The 22,066-nt window shown below is 37.2% G+C and overlaps 1 protein-coding gene across 3 annotated transcripts; it reads left to right on the top strand.

The window, feature by feature from the left end:
* The first annotated feature begins 1,515 nt into the window (after nucleotides 1-1,515).
* gng2 (guanine nucleotide binding protein (G protein), gamma 2) lies at nucleotides 1,516-19,779 on the top strand. Of its 3 annotated transcripts, none has more exons than XM_055169410.2 (4): nucleotides 1,516-1,693; nucleotides 9,222-9,298; nucleotides 18,336-18,450; nucleotides 18,907-19,779. In XM_055169410.2, the coding sequence occupies exons 3-4, from the start codon at nucleotides 18,364-18,366 to the stop codon at nucleotides 19,033-19,035; spliced, it is 216 nt and encodes a 71-aa protein (XP_055025385.1). In that variant the 5' UTR covers nucleotides 1,516-1,693; nucleotides 9,222-9,298; nucleotides 18,336-18,363; the 3' UTR covers nucleotides 19,036-19,779. The 3 variants fall into 3 exon arrangements, with proteins under 3 accessions (XP_055025385.1, XP_055025384.1, XP_055025386.1); XM_055169409.2 differs by lacking the exon at nucleotides 1,516-1,693 and adding an exon at nucleotides 1,798-1,953; XM_055169411.2 differs by lacking the exons at nucleotides 1,516-1,693; nucleotides 9,222-9,298 and adding an exon at nucleotides 1,816-1,953.
* The last annotated feature ends 2,287 nt before the right edge of the window (nucleotides 19,780-22,066 follow it).

The following is a 22,066-nucleotide window of genomic DNA, read 5'->3' as shown; positions in this document are numbered from 1 at the left end:
GGTTTTCCGGGGAAAGTGACCATAAAAAGAAGTGATATGTATAGAAACCCCTGAAACGTCAGCTGGACCCATAATCGAAAAAAAACAATTCTGAAACTAGTACGAACCCTGGCGAAGTGCATTCGGCACAGAAATACTCTGTAACACGCCCAACTGCTTTTTTGACACTTTGCCTACGTTTAGCATGAGAAAAGAACTCTATAACTGTGTTAATAATGCATGAAATACCATTGAACCACCCCTTTAAGGTAATACACATTTGACAAGAGGGTATTAATAGAGTTTACATTTTTTTTAGTGAACTATCCCTTTAAAGGCAGGGTGAATGATCTCTGAAAGCCAATGTTGACATTTTTAATCACCTAAACAAACACGCCCCTACCCCAATAGAATCTGGACCTTCTTTTGATAGACCCACCCCACACATATGCAACCCAAGCAGTGATGTTGGTTAGTAGACACGCCCTTTACTGCTGATTGGCTACAAGTGTGTTTTGTTAGTCAGACAGACTCTCTTTTCCAAAGTGTTTTTCAAAAATCACGCACCCCGAAGATTGTATCTTAGATAAAATCTGGATTCTAAACCAAGTGAAGCATGCTATTTGTTTAACCGATTTTTGGCTCTATTTGACCAATAGATTAAAAGACAAATAAGACATTATAGTATTTTATAGTGTAAATGATTAAATAACTTATGTAGAAATCAGCGTGATAGTGCCAGCACTGACAACCTCGTGGTAATCCCACAGGGCAGTGGTACAGGCCAGCAACTATTGAAGACAGCAGATGGCCTCAAATTAGTATTGAAAATGTGCACATGCACCCATACACATATTCTCTTTCTGCCACCCATCACAAACTCTAAATAATAATTTGTTATCACAGTGATCACAGCCTTTGTGGTGATGTTAACGGATGTGCGCATTAATGTAATTATGTTTTAGTGAGCGATCACGAGGGTTAGCCGTGTGAGATGATTTCATTTGTACACATAATTAATCTCTCTAATCAGATCACTGATAAATTAATTCCATTATATACTCTAAATCACTTTGACTGAACAAAAACAGTGCTACTGTACATACATCCATCTGTCTATCCAAGGGCTGGTTTGTATTACTGCAGCTAGTGGACCACCACATGCTGTTCACCAACCAACAGAACGGATGGATGATGGACTTTTTACCAGCTGTGTCTTGTAATAGATGCTTGTTTAGTGAACATCATTATTTTTAGCTTTACAGCGCCCTATTCATCGTAACTTTGTGTTTGTTAGAATTCCTCTTTTAATCTTCTGTTTCTAATACTGTGAGGCTTAATCTTTTGATTATCAAGCTGTGTATGTGTGTGTGTGTGTGTGTGTGTGTGTGTGTGTGTGTGTGTGTGTGTGTGTGTCTGAAAGGGATGGTCTCTCTTTCTTTTATACACACATGCACACACACACACGCGCGCACGCACACATGCTTTGGGGGAGGGGCCGATGTGAATATTTATCTGTGTTCCTTGTCGACTCTGTGCAAGAACCTCTGTGCAGAGCTGCACAAACGGCACACGCACGCACCAAAGTAAACAGACTGGAAAGCAGAAATTACCCACTGCACGCACATCGACGGCACAGGACGTCCAATAGATTCACATCCAAAGACTAACAGTGCCTGCTGGGATTGCTATGGTCTGAATGGAGTAGCAGCAGGTAAATAAGCACGCATTCTTCAACTAAACAATGCGTTTGTGAGTGTCTGGGAAAGAGGGGAAGTGGGTTTCAGCTGGCTTCCTGAGCGAATCTACTAGTGGATGGGCGGAGCCAAAGGGAAGCTGTCAGCTGGGGTAGTGTAGCAGGCAGCGAGTGTGTGTATGCGTGTGTGTTTGGGTGCCAGAGTGTCAGCACAGGGAGTGTATGTGTGCTACTATTACTTACTGCTCTTGGCCATTGAAGATACATACACAGACGAGGTAAGTAGGAAATCTTTCCATTAGTCAAAATCACCAGACTGAGGTTTGTGTTACAGGGAGATGTAAAGATTTTTCAGTAGGGCATGAAAACTGTTATAGGTGTCCATAAAAAAAATCTGTTTATAAAATAAAACCAAAAGGACTTTGTTGTGTGTGTGTGTGTGTGTGTTGTGTTTTCCTAGAGTACACCTGCTTTAGATTATTGTAATATGCGTGTGGTGTTTTCACAATATGTAGATGGGTGTGTTTGTTCTATCTGACCAGTCTTGCATGGACGCATGACTTGTTCAGCACCGTTGCATTTGTGTCGGTCTAAATAAAGGTTATTTTGCTATAGGGTGGAAAATATTTGCTTATGAATTTTTACAGAATGTCTTTATCTTACTGGGGAAAATGAGGTATAATTGTTTATGCAATATAATGGTTAGAATAGTGCAGAAATGGATTTTGTGTTCAGGTGTATGTATATATGTGCCTAAGAAGTAGAGAGGATGTGTTGAGGGTAATGCTGATGGAGATGGGGGATGAAAGTGGAGGAGAGCATGGGGGAGGGGGCAGAGAAGATGCTGAAGAAAAAGAAGGAGAGAAGTGATGGAGAGACGGCCGAGAGGGGGTTGAATATTTAAGAGGAATCCCCCAGGAGTCCCCAGAGTATTTTGATGACTGTAGACCAGTGTTCATTTTTGGAGAAGCTACCATTTAAAAAGTATGGCATGCCAAGCTGTGCTAGGTTAAGTGAAACTGCTAAATATACTATAGTTTGAACCATGGTTACAAAATATTAACCATGGTTTTACCTCAGTAACCATAATTTACTCATTAGTTTCATAGTAATGGTAATGGTACACTCTTAAAAATGTTGGGTTGTTTTTAACCCAAGGCTGGGTAACTATTGGACAAAACACATTTCTGGGTTAAAATGACCCAAATAATGGGTTGTTTTTACCTAACTGCTGGGTTATTGTTAATCAACCATATTGAAACAACCCAGCAGTTGGGTTAAAACAACCCTTTATATTATTTGGGTCATTTTAACCCAGAAATGTGTTTTGTCCAATAGTTACCCAGCCTTGGGTTAAAAACAACTCAATATTTTGTGTAAGCAATACGCCAAAAAACATGGTTACAGCACTTTTCGTATGGACGATCTGTTTCTTGAAATGTAATTTGCTGTTTTGTAACACTGTCGGTAAAAATAATCAAAAAATGGTCCCAAGCTGTCGGGCGATAACCTTAAAAAGGCCCAAGACCCACCCATTTTTTTAAGACCATTGGAGCCACTCACTTTTATCGTCTTTAAATCCGCACATATGCCTGTTGACTTGCGTAGTCAGTGATATCCATTCCACTTGAGGAATGCCCTGTCTGGCCTAATACATTAAACTCTGTTTTAGCTACAGCCTTGATTCACACTGCTGCCGTGTCAAATCCAATCCACTTAGCTCATGTAAAGTCCATGAGTGTTTTCAATACTTTCGCATCCTCTATTCTCGCGACACAGCAATGTAAACAAAGCTTTTAGGCCAGGGGTAGACAGCCAACGTTGGCCGATGTCCTGCAGAGTTTAGCTTCAGGTCTAATCAAGCCCACCTGAACAAGCTAATGAAAGGTCTAAAGCAGGGTTCCCCAAATCTTACCCTGGAGGGCCGGAGCACTGCAGAGTTTGGCTCCAACACTGATCAAACACACCTGAGCAAGCTAATCAAGGTCTTCATGATCACTAGAAAATCACAGGTGGGTAAGTTTGGTTAGGGCTGGACCTAAACTCTGTAGTGCTCTGGCTCTCCGGGGTGGGATATGGGGAACCCTGGTCTAAAGAGTCACTTTTATCAGGGTTTAAGGCGAGGTTTATCAGGGTTGGAGCTAATATCTGCAGGACATTGGCACTCCTGGACCGACGTTGCCTGCACCTGTTTTAAAAGCAGTTGTTTAAAGAGCACCTATTGTCCGTTTGACTTTTTTACACGTTTCTTTTGGTGTCTAAGTGTGTATTAGTATGTTAACGATATGCAAAAGGTACATACCCCAAAGTAAGCGATGACGTGAGTTATCATCTCCAACGTAAATCTCTTTTCTTGGACTACAACAAACACATGGAACAGTTTACTTCCTGGGATTGGTGATGCAGACAAGACCGACATTATCATAATTCCTTGCGGTTCGGACTTACAGCCTGTAAATTAACTCCCGTTAGCATTGCATTGTGAGCGAATCTTTTTAAACATGGTAAGGAGCGTCACATTTCCGGCTGATGTCAGAGGTGTTCAGGCCAATCACAACGTACAGATAAGCTGGCCAATCAGGAACACAGAGCTTTCAAATCTGTGTGTTTCAGAAAAAGAGTGAAATCTGGAGGAACAAAAATGTATGGGATGTTGAAAATTATGTTGAAAGTTTTTTAACCATAAACCACGCAAACACATTGTATTAAACCAAAAACACAAAAAACATATTTTTTAGCAATGAAATAGGTGCACTTTATCTATGTCAGTAAGTTTTTGGGGGGGACCCAACCACATTTTATTTTGCTTCCGACACCCATGTCCTAATATGTACTATTTAGGTACACATATGTCAAAATTTTGTACCAGTATACCTTTGAGGTACCTTGATGCACTCTTTTGTACCCATATGTATATCTAAGGTACCCCTAAACTCTTAAGGTGCAAAAGTGCCTTTTGAAAGGGTACTGTCCCAGTGACGACTTGGGACCATTTTTGAACATTTGTTCTGACAGTGTACATTTTAGAAAGCATTAATGAGTACATAACTTTATAATTCAATGTAACAAGCAAATATTCACTTTTTTTTGCAAAAAGCCCATTGCAAGTATATCATAGAGACATGCCCAAATATACGAGGGTGTTTATGATATTATCTGTGTGTTAATGTGCAATTTCTAGAGGAATAAGAATTACTATTTTTGTCTACAGTTTTTTGTAAGAGAAAGAATAAAGGGGGTGGGTGGTAGTGAAGCTCTTGAATATATGTGAACATTGAACAATATAAAAGCAGCCCCAGCACACACTGTTCAGAGTAGGTGGATCTGGTGGTCTGGAGTCTGGTTGTGTGTGTGTATGTGTGTGTGTGTGTGCGGTGTGTGTATAAGTAAAAACAGCTGTGAAAGACAAAGATCTTTGTTAGGGGCAAAACTAAATTTCTTCCATTTATGTTTTCACTCTTTCCGAAAAAACACAGATTCTTGAATCCTTTTACCCTCTATTACAACAAGACAAAGAGTGAGAGAAGGAGAGAAAGAGAGCTTCTTCCCATGAAGGAGAAAATTACTTCATGCTCTGTTTGTAGATTTTGACTCAGGCACTCGGACCAATACTTACACCATGCATCTTTTCTCCTCCTTATTTTACTCTACAGCTGTTCTTAAACATTATTACCATGTCATGTTTTTTATAAACGTGTGCCAGTGTGCGTGGCATGGGGACACGGGCAAATACATACGCACACATATATACATACGCACACATACACACACACACATATACACGTATATACACACACAAAAAAATATTGGGTTGTTTTTAACCCAGGTACCAATAGGACAGAACACATTTCTGGGTTAAAATTATGCAAATAATGGGTTGTTTTAACCCAACTGCTGGGTTGTTTCAACATGGTTGATTAACAATAACCCAGCAGTTGGGTTAAAACAACCAATTTTTTGGGTCATTTTTAACCCAGAAATGTGTTCTGTCCTATAGTTACCCAGCCCTGGGTTTTGGTAACAAATTTCTCCCCATACAAAACTTTTGGGACACCTCAAGGGATATCCTAATGATTCTTGTATAAAAGAAATATTTTTTCTATTCTCAAAATAAAAAAAGTTCAGTTTAATATCTTCAATTAATTCTAAAACACAAAGTTATTATTTATTAAAATGACACAGCACAGAAAGGCTTGCATTCGATAAAGACATACTAAGTAAGAAGTTTGTGTATGTGTGCTTGTTTGGCTATTTGAGGGAAAACTTTTAAAAAGAAGTCCTCACAAATATAGTGAATATGTCTTAAATGGCTTGTGAGGTTATTCTAGGTGGTGTTTGCTAATAAAAGCTGAATACATTGTCAACATGTTTTGTGAGGGTTAGATTTAGGGAACTGAAAATATCAGTAGGCTCATTAAAAAAAAAAAAAAATGGAAGTCTATGAGATGTTCATACTAGTACAGTGAAACAAACCCGTGTGTGCGTGATAGATTTCGGTGTATGACTCTGGAGGAAGTAGAGAATACAGGCCCGGATGTTTGGAATATTGTTAACTCTCTGCAACCTTGGGTGTTGCTCTTGGCTAAATATGTGGCAGAATATGCAGGAAGTCATTTTAACCCACCATGCAGTATATGCAAACATGCTCCTGTTTCATTAAAAACCACACATCTTCATGCTCAGACCGCATATTTGCATCCCTTTTTTCTATCCTATACTATTTAGATACATGTTTTACGCTAATATAATTAGCGGGGAAATAAAGCCTATTGCAAAATTCACTTGAGGCTTTTCTTAACATACAACATGTGAGGGGAGGATTGCCGTATGTTTGTGATGTATATGAGAACTGAGGTCTGTCCTTTTACAGGCAGATAAAGAGCATTGACTCCCTGGTAAGTTGTTTCATCCCCACAGAGAAAATAAAACATGGAGCAATATTGCTCCTTTGAATTATATATATATATATGTTGCAACCCTATATCACGACATTGCGTGACTATTTCACGCATGGACCAGCGTGACAATGTCACGCTTTGCCGCGTTTGAGCGTGTGCATGTCACGCTTTCTGTTTGTGTCGCTGTCACGTATTGGTTGCTCAACTTTTTTGTCCTGTTTTCAAACCATTGTCGCTTCGGTTTAGGGTTAGATTTGGTGCTTGTGTTATATGTCACTTTAAGTATTTGTCACTTTAAGTATTGGTTTATAAAATAAAAAGATACAATACTTATTCTTTTATATTTTCTAAACTTTAACCAATTGTCACCTGACGTTGGGGTTAGAGTTTGTTTAGGTAAGGGTGTCATTTTATGTAAATCTAACCCTAAACCGAAGCGACAATGGTAAGAAATTAGGACAAAAAAGTTGAGTAACCAATACGTGACAGCGACACAAACAGAAAGCGTGACATGCACACGCTCAAACGCGGCAAAGCGTGACATTGTCACGCTGGTCCATGCGTGAAATAGTCACGCAATTTCGTGATACTGGGTTGATATATATATATATATATATATATATATATATATATATATATATATATATATATATATATATATATATATATATATATATATATATATATATATATATATATATATTTTAAGTTAGGTGCTGGATATGTTGACTGTACCTTCTATGTGTGGGACAGTAAAAATTGTTTGAGTGTACAGATTTGGTGTGAAGGGGAGGGCCTACTATATAAATAGGGTATCCCTGTATTGTAACCAGAAAAGCATTATAAATCTTTCTCTCTACATTCTCTCTTTGTACGATCTGGGGCATCTGGATAAATTATTAAACCTGCTCGTGTTTGTTGAGGCCTGGTGACATACACAAAAATACAAAGTGAAAGCTTTAGAATTATTACATCATAAGTTAAAATTGGTGCTGTTTCTTTTTTTATAGATAGCATATAACACTGTTATATGTACATTCTATAAGATGGTAATTTTTTTGCATAAATGCATTTATGGTTTTCACAGAGAGTAAAAATGAGCTCAGCAATGCTACACAGAGAGTTAAAATGAGCTCGGCAATGCACCGCCATTAAAGGCGAAGTGTGGCTTCAAACAGAACTACCAAAAATAAATGACTCCAAATCGACGTCTGTTTTAATATAACATTTCTGGTGTTGCTTGTGGCACAATAATTACACACTTCCCCATATGCAGCAGAAAGAATCCAATATCACAGTTTTTTCATACTATTCGCTTGACTGTATTGGGTAACACAAAAGGAATGAATTAGGAAAAAAGTATGCATTCTCATGTGTTTACACCAGCTTTCAGTAAGTTTGTGGCTTTGTCCTGTGGTGGACATCTATGTTGTTTTGTCTATGTTATCAACAGGATACAGGAAGCAAGTTTGTTTTACCTTCAAAAAAATCACTTCTTGAACCACCGAAACAAAGTGTACACTTCTAGCATCACTAACTGGAAACTCCTTCATACTGAATACTGAATGCTTAATGACAACAGCAGTAGATGCACTGGCCAACAGCGTTCAAGCGCACTTTTTTGTGACAAGTCAAGCCCGTCCATGTAGCATACAACAATACAGCCATTGTAGTGCAGTTGAACATCGTTATTTAATAAAGCTTAAGTATTATTTAAATGTAAAATGAATTTCCCTATCATCAGCTACCGACACAATGTACTACTTCTTTCTCTTAGGGAACCGATGTTATGGTGACTAACCAGAGAGCTTTTTTTCATAGAGTTTTACAGAAGCAGGATGGTTCAGTTTCATGTGGTGTACCCTAATGTTGTTTATATGTTCTGGTCTGCACTGAGATATGGCGAGATTAAATGTTGCTGGAACATTGTGTGTGGAAGTGATTCACGGCAGTGGAATTCCCTGCTTCTGCAGAGCAGTTCTAGCAGCGTAATTGGCCCATTTATCACATTGACAGAGATAGACAGAAGATAGGGAACGAAGGTAGGCCGCAATTATACGAAGACAGAGAAAATGTAGGTTCTCTATATTCCATCATTTATATTCCAAGGTATTGCACAGAAATACTGGAGAAAGTCTGAAACTGCCACTCTTGTGAACATAAAGTATCGTGCAGATGTTGTACTTTGGGCATACTGCATAGGAAATACACTGTATATCTTCGCATTCTCTGTATTGTCTGTCGAAATATGATTACAATGTTGGTGGACACTCAAGCGTTGCACTCACTTACTGTATAGGACTGTATAGGGTGTAGCTACAAATAAAAGGTTTGATTTGATATTAATCAGAAGAATGTGTTAACATCACGTCTATGCCAGAACTTTTGTTGCTTTTGTTTCGATAACGCAGGCTGGACTTTTGTATAGGGACATAAGATAAACCTTAGCCAGGTCTGGAATTTGTCTAACTGCAAACAGTGTGGGAAAGGTGTGACATTCTAAACCCCTGCCACCACACACATGCACACGCACAAATACACACACACACACAAATACACACACACATATAAATTTCAAAAGGCCTAGTGCTGCAACTGTGATATAGAACATATGGACTTTAACTGGATGACTTCTTTTCTAAACACAGGCTGAAGACTCAGGAGGTAAACTTGTTTTTGAACAGACCAACAAAACAGACAGAAGACATAAAGAGTCAAAAATAAGGTAAGAATTATGTAAAAAAGATTAAAGAAACATTATGTAATATTTTGTTCACTTGTGTATAGGGCTGTCACGATTATGACATTTGGCTGGCGGTTAATTGTCTAATAAATTGTGACGGTTATGACAATTAATTAATTTTTTTGGTTCATGAAAATTTTTTCACATATTGTTGTGATTATTTAAATGAAATTTTTTGCAAGGTTTAGCTGGCTGGCAGTAAATATTAATACACATAACACATATTTGAAAGTAATTATTTAATGAATATATCTTTCAAAAACTGAAAATTCTTGATAAGAAATAAACATAATAAAGTGTCTGAAAAATAATTAAAAATAAAAATGCGATAAACTAACTATACCAGAACAGGCCTTAAATGGTAGCCAATCCTACTAAGGTCATATACGTACTGGATCACATGTCTGTAGTGAATTCCTGCAGCTCCCCCTAGTGTTTTTTTAGAGAGATGTGCAATCATTGAGGTGATCTGAAATCATTGCGATAAGGTCAAACAATCGCGATTAGACGATTTTTTAATCATTGTGACAGACCTACTTGTGTACATACTTATTATCCCAAATGTGTTTAATCCAGAAAATTTATCAGGACTCACAAATCGTGTTTATTGAAGACGTAATGAAATAAAGTTTTATAAACGTCACGTTATATTGTAAGCCAACAGACTGGCTTGATAAAACAACAGCAGAGTAACATGCCAGACCCTACAACCACACCATAAAAAAGATTTGCTGGTTCAACTGGTTCAAGTTTACTTAGTTGCCTAAATTTTTGAGTTAATTCTACTTAACTAAAAAAAAAGTTTACTAACATTTTTAAGTTGTATTAACTCAATGTCTTGAAGAGCACGTATGATCCGATTAAAGATTTTACACATCCTTTAGTGTGTGTGTTAGTACATGTTAACTTTATGCAAAGGTACGAATCCCAAATTAAACGATGACGCGAGTTATCGTCTCCAAATAATTTTTTTTTCTTAGACCACAGCAAACACACGGATTGTAGTCAACAGTTTACTTGGTCTGTTGACGTAGACTTGACGGTCATTATCATAATCCCGCCCACTTCTGACTTACAGCCTGTATACACTCTAAAAACAAACGGTGCTATATAGCACCAAAAGTGGTTCTTTGCTCGTAATCATAGAAGAACCGTTTTTAGTGCCATATAGCACCGGTGAAGAACCAGTGAAGCACCTGTGTAGAACCAAATAGTGTTATGAAGAACCATATGTGGTGCTATATGGCCCCTATTTGGTTCTACACAGGTGCTTCACTGGTGCTTCACCGGTGCTATATGGCACTAAAAACGGTTCTTCTATGATTACGAGCAAAGAACCACTTTTGGTGCTATATAGCACCGTTTGTTTTTAGAGTGTAGCCTATGTTTTCATATTTAACTCTTTCCCCGCCATTGACGAGTTATCCCGTCAATTAAGAGAAAATGCTTCCCTGACAATGACGTTTCTCTGACGAATTTTTATGGAATTCTATAATTCTGCTATTATTCACTAGGTGGTGCTCTTAATTTATAAAACACTGAAGCAACAACTAATTCAAAAACCGTAAAAACTCTGTTAAACCTAGGTGTTTTCAGCAATAATTCAGTATCTGGTATCCCCAGAATGTGTCTGTAAAGTTTCTGCTCAAAATACTCCACAGATCTTTCATTGTACGATGTTGAACATGGCCATTTGTGGCTGCAATGAAAAACGTGCTATTTTTGTGTGTGTTTCTTTAAAATCAAAGAAAGCTGCGGTTCCCCTCCCCGTATGCAAAGTAGGTGGTAGAGCGCTTACACATGTGCTTTGGACTACATCAAAACATGCATCTCTGGCAGAAGGTTGAACTATGCGCTCATAAGGCGGAGTCTGTGGTTGGGCCGTAATCAATGTGACATCACATTGATAGGGGATTACTAAACAGCGTGTTTTGTGTGAATGTTGTGGTTCAAAGGAGATTAAACAAAGAAGAAAAGATGGATTTGTATAATAACAGAATGTTTCTGCACACACACTGGCGACTCATTTTCTGCTAGAAACAGGTATAAAAGTGCATTTTTTAGGTTAGGCTAGGGCTGCACGATTTGGAGAGAAAATCTAATTACGATTTTTCTGATCAAAATTGCGATTCGCGATTTAACGTGCGATTCATTAGTATATAATAAAAGAGCTACATCCAGGTTTGTTGTGGTGGTTTTAATAGCACCCAAGAAAGATGCTGTGCTACTGTTTATTTAAAACCTATTAAACATTGTGCCAAGTTCTCTGCAGGACTTTGCTCTTCTGCAGACACACTTTTTTTTTAATCTAAGAACATTAAAATACAATTTAACAAAAATTTATTGAAAGTTTTATTTAAAATAACATATAGGCCAATGTATTTTGGCTGTCACTACAACAATGCTTCTGACAAGCAAATGTTTAGTTTTTTCTAGACTATACTCATCTTGTTTTACTTTTCAGGCATCTGTAATAAATGTAAATATATTAGTTATTAGAATCTATGATTTAACATAAGCAAAAAATACAAATAAAAGACTGCACAGTCCTCACTGTAGGATTTTAAATGTGGAGCTGCAGAAGCTTGTTCAGTTAAGAGTAAGGACTGATTTTTATTTTTGGTGTGTAATAAACATTTCTGACACAGAAAGTACCAGGTTACTGTAACTTTAAGACACAAGACAGCTTTAAAACTGCTCTGCTTCAGTATACTGATAAACATCCAGCTGTTTATGTTCACTTAGACAAGAAAGAAAACTTAAGTTTAGTGATCACGCGTGTGCTGACTGCTCTCTGTGTGCGCGCTTCATGAACCCTCATGCCTGTAAATATTCAAAGCGGTGCAGATGTGCGCGTGCAAGAAAGTATAATGTACCTCTTTCGTCTGCTGTGTTCCGGGCTTTAATGAAAGCTGCTTATAGTCTGATGAGGCGCTTGTCATTGTTTGCGATGCATGACGAGAAACGGACGTATATACACCTTTCTTTAAGTCCAACATTACACAAAAGGGAAATGTTTTCGCACATTTTTGTCCTCTCATTTGCCGGTTAATGAGTTATAATGGGTTTTTAAAATGACTGAATCCAAAATCTGCCAACTTCATGACATTCCGCGTTGTGCAGTTAATTCCATTTGTATGCATTTCACGATTCTGTCCGTGTTTTCCGCATCGCGGAAATCATATGGCCGTACACTTTGTTGAGGAGTTGAACTGCTGCTCGCTCGCTGATGTTTTCCAAATGGTGTTATCTGACGTGTAGTCAGCACCTCAGTGTTAATGCACTCTATTGGTTTAAACTGCATCAAACGTAAAATGCGCATGAAGCGAACTGTCAAAAACTGCGTACTAGATGATTGTTACATTTGATAGTTTTGAATCGAAATAATCGCAGCTCTTGCGATTCAAAAATCGCGTCCATTCACATCGCGATTTCGGTTTAAAAACGATTAATCGTGCAGCCCTAGGTTAGGCAGGCTTTAATGTTTTGATCATCATTCTGAATGTGATCTCTTAACCAAAGTCCTTTACAAAAATGTGAGTTCTGTCCAATGATTTGTGATCTGCAGCAGAGGTGAATTCCCACCATTCCACAGGATCATCAATCTAAAAGACAGTGTTGTTGTTTTGCCTTGAGCAGGGAAAATTACATATTGTGCCTTTAAAGTATCCTTGCAATCAAGTTGCATGGCTTCTTTTGTTTGCTAGTGTACTAAGTGTCACTTTTGGCAGATATACCCATGTAAAAACGGAAATGAACAGACCAAAACATTTTGATGACTCATCTTGCACTGTACAGATTTTTGTCCAATCAAATGCTCCAAAATGAAAATGCATGCAAATGACGCAAATCATGGCCGCACTAATAGACAGAAACAAACACACACATATACAGATCCGGCTGTATGCTGCACTTTTCCCCTTGACTCATCACTAAGGCCAAAATGTAATACAGTACTAGTAAGCACAAATCAGACATGCTCACAGCTTTTAGGCTATCAGAAACCTGCACTTATAATGTGCGTGTTTGATTAATGGGTTGATCAATGTCAATATAAAATTTTCACACCATCTTATAACTTTCATTCTTTATAGTGTATAGTAAAGCCAAGACCATTACACACTTTTTCTCTGGAGGTAAGCTCTACCCCCAGGGGAAATTATACATCTTGATTATTCTTGTTGTGTTACATGGAAACAGACTGTTCAAACGCCCCCTGCCATTGCACTGCCGCTTCCCTGCCGCCCTTTCTGCCAAAGTAGGACTGTGGCAGAGTTGGGTAAATGGCACACATATGGGCCTCTCTCTGGGGCTACAGATAAAACGAGAGCACCCCTGTTTCTCCTCAATCATATACACAAGCCTTCAGTGGCATAGAAACTAATCTAACTTAAAAAGAGGAGGAAGCACAATTATAATCATCCTAGTTCCTGAATACTAATGTGATGTTATACCTTTCAGTAGACTCTTATTTTTATTTTTTTCTTCACAATGGCTAAATCGATAATGATATTGAAGCACATTTTGTTCAAGCTCAAGTAAATGTTTGAGAAGTCACAAATATTTAGCAATATTTGGCTGGGTTGAGACCACTGCACAGTGCATATATAGCAAATGGGACGGCTGAAGGTAAAGGGTTAACTGGAGATGTCTCTGGCATATCTCTGAGCCTCTAGCACATCACGTTCCTCACAGATTTTGTATGTCAGTTGTTACACACCCTTAAACTTACTGACACTTTTCTTTTGTCCCATACAAAAAATGTCCTCCTCATCTAGCTCTCTGAACCCCTCACGTTTTGAGCTCCATAAGAAATATAGTGATGCAATAATGACTCATACATTATAGACTGTCATGTCTCTTGTTAAGTCTCTTTAGGCCTTATTTACTAAAGCAGCCACTCTCTGAACTTTCATACGAATGGGGTCCCTACAGTAGTTTAAAGCTGCCTTTGGTGAACCCCATCCTTGATTTTAAGAGTGGAACATTTCATTGCTGTCATACCACTCTGTATCTCAGTTGCCTAGCAACTGTGGTCCATTGAAAAGATGCCCGGGATCGTCACTGGGTTTAATAAAACAGTCAGATTAATAGGGCCTAAGGATGTTGCCATTCTAAGAAGAAAATTGTACTTTACTGGTTAAATGGAGTCTGGATTACATGAATATTTTTATAGATAAATGTGTCATACAGACATTCTGGTGTAGACTTTTTTTGTCCTTAACAAGAGCTATTTCTATTCACTTGTTTATACCATGTCACATTGTAAAATCTTAATGTAATAATGTCAGGAAATATAATTGGAGATAATATAATAAGGCTTCGGACATAATCCATAAATGTTTAATCAAGATACTGACTACATTTGTAATCATTATTGGTTTATAAAAGGCCGTGATGAACTTTAGAGGGATAGTTCACCCAAAAATGAAACTAATGTCATTAATGACTCACCCTCATGTCGTTTCAAGCTTGTGGGACCTCTGTTCATCTTCAGAAGCACAGTTCGGGGTGTTTTATATTTGGTCCGAGAGCTTGTTGACCCTTCATTGAAAATCTACGTGCGGTATACTGCCAATGTCCGGAAGGGTAATAAAAACATCATCAAGGTGGTCCACGTGACATCGGTGGGTCAGTTGGAATGTGTTGAGGCATTGAAGATACATTTTGGTCTAAAAATAACAAGAACAACAACTATATTTAGCATTGTCTTCTCTTCTAGTTCTGTTGTGAAGCGCATGCGCGAAACTAAAGTCACGTGACTGCAGTGACGCGGATGACGTACGACACGGCTGACGTGTTATCTGGTGCACCCCAGCTGGTTTTTTTTGTGCACCCAGGCTTCATTTACAGTCTGATGCACGCTGTAAGTTTGAAAAAAAACTTTGCAAACATGTCTGAGGACACGTCATCCGCGTCACTGCAGTCACGTGACTTTAGCGCTTCACAATGCTGAATAAAGTCAGAATTTTTGTTATTTTTGGACCAAAATGTATTTTCGATGCTTCAACACATTCTAACTGACCCACTGATGTCACATGGACTGCTTGATGATGATGTTTTTATTATCTTTCTGGACATGGACAGTATACCGTACGTCATGGGCGGAGCGAGGGGGTGGCTTCTGGGGCACAAGTCCCAAATGTTTTGTCAAAAGCCCCAAATCTTTTCAGATCTGTTAAATGAATCCATCCAGTACACTAGGTGGTGGCATTCAGCTTTAAACTCTCCAGTCCCCCACTCCAGGGAAAACGAATGAGAGCATGTTTAGGCAAATTAATATGCTGAATCTCCCCACAGTAAACGCATTTTCAAAATGTATTCATTATTACATTTCCTTCGTTATTACTGTAAGTGTATATTTATACATGCGATGTAAATACTGTTAAATAGCGTCAACTGATATATTTTCTGCATAGATGGATATACGATTAATTTTTTTAAGACGTCGGAAGTAAGAAGGTGCTAATAGCTACTTAGGCAGCTTATGTTTTGTCTGTATGCATTTCTCTGAAATTCCCATTGATTCCCCTCAGAAATACATTGATAGACAGTTATAAAGGTGAATCCTTAATCTCTTACATTAAAATATCCTTATGTGTGATCATTGTCATTGCAAATAGGGAGATCTTCCATAAGCAGGTGAGAAATTGTTCTGCTAGTGAAGTCAAAATTTTATTCTTTCTTATGTAGCTTTATAGTTACTGGATTAGCCTTCAGCAAACATATTTGCCTATTTTTTGGATGGGAGAAGTTGGAGTGTCATTGTCAAAGTTTGTTGGTTTCGAAATGACAATACAGAGAACCTTGCTGTGTTCTCTGTATTGTCATTTTGAAACTGTGACATAACAGGTTTTGACAATGACACTTGAACTTTTCTTGTCCAGAAATAGGATGAGAAAGGATTAAAAAATAGTAATAGGATAAAAAAATAACTTTACAAAGCTGCCGTAAATGGAGAAAAAATATTAGCAGGGAACCATTCTTTGAAACCCCTAGATTTGGGCTAAGCACCCAATGTCTACAAGGTCTGGCTCCGCCCCTGCCATATTTTCAATGAAGGGTCAACAAACGCTCTGACTAAATCATCTTCAACTGTGGTCTGAAGATGAACGGAGGTCTGACGAGTTTGGAACGACATAAGGGTGAGTCATTAATGACATTATTTCATTTTTATTTAAAATGTAATTTTATTATTTCACAGTAATTCCACTACTTTTAGCGGTAACGAGCATGTAACAAAGTATTTTTTTTAAATCAAGTAACGCAGTTACAATTACTGAAATTTAAATAAGTTTGTTACTCGTGTTACTCTATTTTGTGAAAAATGAACACTTGCAGACAAGACATTTCTGATCTAATGTCGCAGGACCATGGTGGCACAATGAATAATAACACAGAAGGTGTGTTACTTTAGGGACAACACATTAAATGCATCATTTTTTACAGTGATTATAGAATGAGGTCACTGTGACAGCTGATAGTCTAGCATCCCCTGCTGTTTATTCTCAGCAGCATGCTTTAATGTTTAACCCCACTGCAGGAGGGCCGACTGAGATTAAAAACTCAGATACACCAAAGACCTTTGAGCTCACAGTCAGGACAGGTGTGTCACAGTGTGTTATCAATACCCATATGGCAGAGACACATAATGAAAGAAACAGTTACACTAAATTACAAACGACATCTAACTTAAATTTAATATTAAGATTGAATCTTAAATATTTCTTCAGCATTGTAAGACATTTACGCTTTTTGCTGAATTTATCGAGAGTCATATGGGCCATTCCATGCAAATGTCAACCTTATTATGAAAAGTAAAGTTTTTATCCAACGTTTTTAACAATACTGTAATTTCAGATGTCATGGTTTAAATAACCATCCAAACTCTTTGTCAAGTTTTTAAAACATTTTTTTTGTAAATGTAAAATTCAGAATTTTCATGTCCATAATGGAACAAGTCACATCCATAATGTTGTTTCTTCCTCATAAATGCGCATACAAAAATTTTAATAAAAATAAAATGTTTAAAGAGCTGCCCCTTTACCAGTTTGGGGTCTTCTAAAATCTGGTTTGTGCATTTTATACTGCAAAAAAATGACTTTTTTTGTCTTGTTTTCAGTAAAAATATCTAAAAATTCTTTAATTAAGATGTACTTTCTTGATGAGCAAAAAAATAAGTCTAGTTTTCAGACAAAAAATATAACATTTAAGTGAATTTGTGCTTAAAACAAGCACTTGTTTTGGGCACTAATTTACTTAGGGGCGTTTTCCTGGACAGGGATTAAACTAGTCCTAGACTAAATAAGAGCTGTCCAAACTGAAAACAACTTGCACTGACATATCTTTAAATACATCATTGCCCTTTGTTTTGCCTCAAAATGCACACAAGTCAAAGTGATGTTTTTAGTAAGGCATGTTTGTTAAAACTAGTTATATTTTATATCCTACCACTGGCTTAAGATAATCCCTGTCCAGGAAACCACCCCTTAAAGTTTAATTTTTGGTCTAAAAACTAGACTTATTTTTATTTTGCTCATCAACACTGAAAAAAAATATTCATTCAATTTACTCAATTTTTTAAGGTAAGTGGTTGCAATCAATTTAATTAAGCTACATTTAAACAAAAGGTTTTTTTAAATGTAGCTTAAATATATTGATTGCAACCACTTACCTTAAAATTAAATTGAATGAAAAAATCCTTTTTTTTTCAGTAAAGAAAAAACATTTTTAGATATTTTTACTGAAAACTGGACAAAAATATTTTGCAGTGTAATTCACAGAATTCCAACAAATGTCTCCCAAAAAAATGGGTCCTTTTTTGTCACATCTATTATTCCTCATATAAATGAGAAAACTCATAAATATCCAGATTTTTTTCTGATGTCTGGGAAATATATAATTTAGAAAAATATACACAGATGGTTGGTAATAAATGCTCTGTAAATGTATATTTCAAGTTTTGCCTGCAAATATCACATCCATAACGCTGGAATTGCTATTTACCTTTGTGTTTCAGAGCAAATAAAGTCTAAATCTACAGCCTCATGGCCACCAACAACACCGCTAGCATTGCCCAGGCTCGCAAACTGGTGGAGCAGCTCAAGATGGAGGCCAATATAGACAGAATAAAGGTGAGAGGAATAAACATAACTAATAACTAAATACTCCATTGCAAATACATGACACTGTTCATTTAAGTTAAAAGCGGGGTGCATGATCTCTGAAAGCCAATTTTGACATTTAAAATCACTTAAACAAACACGCCCCTACCCCAATAGAATCTGGACCTTCTTTTGATTGACCCGCCCCACACATACGCAACTCAGGCAACGATGTAGACACGCCCTTTAATGCTGATTGGCTACAGGTGTGTTTTGGTGCTCGGCCCGACTCGTGCACCCCGCCTTTAATTCAACCTACTACTTTAGGTTTTGGCTTGTGAAGTTGACATAACTTATAAAATCAAGTTTTATAATTGTTTAACCTAATTTTTTAAGTTAAGGTAACATAAAATGCATATTTTTTTTGTATGTTGTTGTTTTATGACTATGTATGTGACTATATGTGTTTGTACGCTTCCACATCAGGTCTCAAAAGCAGCAGCAGATCTGACATCATATTGTGAAGCCCACGCTAAAGAAGATCCACTGCTGTCTCCTGTGCCTGCATCTGAGAATCCATTCAGGGAGAAAAAGTTCTTCTGTGCCATCCTGTAACCGGTGCTGCCCAGCCATGGACTCACCTGCTCCCTCTGGGATAAACTCGTGGACAAAAAACATGTTGATCTTTTACAAGGGCTGAAGAAGTGCAGAGGAGAACCTTTAAATTCTCCCGGTTCTCTATGAGCCCTGATTGTGCCACTGGCTCCACCGTGTGGCATTGAGTTTCAAAGTTCAACATGGTCACAAGAATCTGTTGAAATTGAGGAGGGAGAGCAGCAAAGAAGTGACTGTCATTGTAGCAGATCAGCCAGGATGTGTTGTGAAATTATTAAAGTATTCAAAGGTTTCTGTGGTTCTGATAAGATATTCGAATAATTTGCTTTATTGAATTTTAATGGGGTGTGATCGATAATCTGATCACCCATCTTAAAAACACGTTGATAATTAAAGTGATTGTGTTATTTCTTTATTTTATTTTTAACAATTTCTTTTTCAGATACAATTGCTTTAAGATTACAATTTAGGTAGCCGTCTGTAGCCAATTGTGGGTACAGGAAAACCTTTTTTTTATTTAAAGAATGATAGTTTAGTGAACTTTTATAATAAATGAAGCTTAGACAAATATTCTTCAAAGAAATACTAAATTCTGATTGTGCAGCTTATTGTTTTCTTTTGTTTTTAAAAGCATAATTCAATTTATACTCTTTGTACAAAAAATGTTAGCTAGTTTAACCGTGTTGTGCTATATGCTTCTAATATTTGTGGTGATAACAATAATAACTGCATGAAGCCTGACAATGTGTGTCTTTTTCTTTCAAACTGACAAGGTAATGTAGGGCAATTTCCCAGACAGGTTTTTGATTAATCCAGAACTAGCTTACAAAAAACAATACTGGTGTTCATCTTGAGACAAAACAATGTCGCTGATATATGTTAATATATGTCAGGGCAAGATGTTTTTAAATGAAGGCAGTTTAAACATGCATTTTAGTCTGGAATAGGATAAGCCCTGTCCGGGAAACCGCCCTATATGGTTCAGTTAGTAATGTTTTACGTTATGTTATCCAATAGGAGCGTTGTATTGGACATACACTGACACCTACAGGCGTAGGTAGAGTAGACGCAATATTTAAAGGGACAATAAGTAGGAATTCTAGTCATCGAGACATTCACACGGAAATTTGCATCATGGGAGGGGCTTCTGCCACTCCACTCACTTCCTGTAATCATGTCACTACGTGTACACTTCCTGTAATCATGTCACTAAAGTTCAAAATTTTTAACTCCCGCATTTCCCGCGGCTTAACACTCAATTCGCGCAAACTAGACGTGCGAATGAGCCGGAATTGCGTCTTACGTGCACTATTCGCATGGCGAGACCTCCAGACGCGTATCAACGCGTCTTCACATTGACTTAACATTGGAATCACTCGCGCTTGACCCCTCTACCACGGCGGGTGTGAACGCAACATGACGCGATGCCCCGCGTTTGGTGTGTCCGTAACATAACGCAGTACCAACATTTACTTTTTTAAATTGAAACAACCAAATTTTACAGTGAAGGTACACAATCTATGCAGCATAGTCTAATTTCTTGCACATATGGGCATTTCTTGGACCGGTTTTAGAATAAATTAGGATTAGGCATTAGTTTTATTTTAACATATAAGTAGTTTTTACAAACAAACCTTATAAAAAACATTACTGGTGTGCCCTTGAGACAAAAATGAGACAATGGTTACATTTTAAGATATGTCAGTGCAAGCCGTTTTCAGCTAGGACAGCTCAAACAAAGATTTTAGTCTTGGACTAGACTTTAGACTGTCCGGGAAACCGCCCCATAATTATTTAACTTAAAACAATACACTAGAGTAAATAAACATAAACATTAATGTCTCTAATGTCTGACCCTTTCTGTGAAATCCAGGATTATTTTTTTTAAATCACAGATTTTACATTGATTTAAATCTTTGACATGATCTTACTCAGTAAATATTAAAGATATCAAGGTTTTGCAGAATTTTCTTTATTTTGATTTTATGTAGAAAACAGTAAATCAATAAAAATTCATTTTCAATGTGACATATTAGAACAAGTTAACAAAAGCAAGAACATTTCAGTTTTTAAACGTGCTTTATTACTTCTCTCCACACAACATCACTCAGATATTGCTTGTTTATTACCTTACATATGGTCAGCTATTCAATTAGTGACATGATGACTCAGACTCTGACCCAGACACAAACACATGCACAATGACACCAACATATGTCTCATTCTAGGAAATGGCAGACTCATCACACGTCAGCTTTTCACAAATGCATCTGTGTGATGTATTGCCATGGAGACTGGACTTATGACAATCTGGTAATGTGTGAATCATTGTAACAGAAGAAGGACCGTGATACCTTATCACATCCATTCTACATAAACAGGATCAAATGTCCTTAATGCTTTTCCAAAATGACAAAAATATTTACACCTACATAGAGGTTTTGCCCCTTAAGGGGGGTTAAGGGTTTTAAGCTTGCCTTTGTATATTTTTCTGTCCTTATTTACTTACTTATGTCACCTATGTTGTGCTCTGTGTAAAATCTAAATGAAGTTCCTCCTTTATTTGATCAACTAACATTAATTCGTTCTGGGTTTGATTTTTATCTATGACGTAGAACTTTCTCTTTTGGACAGCAGGTGGCAGAATAGTATCACATATAGTCTATTTGATTTATTCAACGCAGGTCATTATTAATTTTATGCTAATGAAAGTAATCATGTTGTACCTGTAGTGTGAATGAAAAAATATTCTAAAGTGGTTATGTATCTGAAACATCAAAAGAGGTGAAAATGAATTTATATCTTAGGTTTTTGTTTTTTTAGAATTTGTATATGCCTTTGGGTGTTTGCAATACGTCCCTTCAGAAAAATACAATTTCATGTTATGGATATTAAAATAAAATACATTCAGAAATACTTTTGAAGCTATTGTCATACGATTGATTTCTTTTGGTTTGGTTAAAAAATGCATTTTACTATTTACTATTAATAGAGATTATTTATGTGATTCAGTGTGATACATTTATCTGTA

The sequence above is a fragment of the Misgurnus anguillicaudatus genome, chromosome 11, assembly GCF_027580225.2.
Source record: "Misgurnus anguillicaudatus chromosome 11, ASM2758022v2, whole genome shotgun sequence".
Classification (NCBI taxonomy): Eukaryota; Metazoa; Chordata; class Actinopteri; order Cypriniformes; family Cobitidae; genus Misgurnus; species Misgurnus anguillicaudatus.
Note: the sequence above shows the minus strand (reverse complement) of the source record. Positions and strands in the feature narration are given on the sequence as shown.

Excerpts from the sequence above, each read along its gene's own strand:
- gng2 (XM_055169410.2), top strand. The coding sequence starts at position 18,364 with ATGGCCACCAACAACACCGCTAGCATTGCCCAGGCTCGCAAACTGGTG. Across the intron at positions 18,451-18,906 it reads CCAATATAGACAGAATAAAG|GTCTCAAAAGCAGCAGCAGA; the intron begins GTGAGAGGAATA and ends CTTCCACATCAG.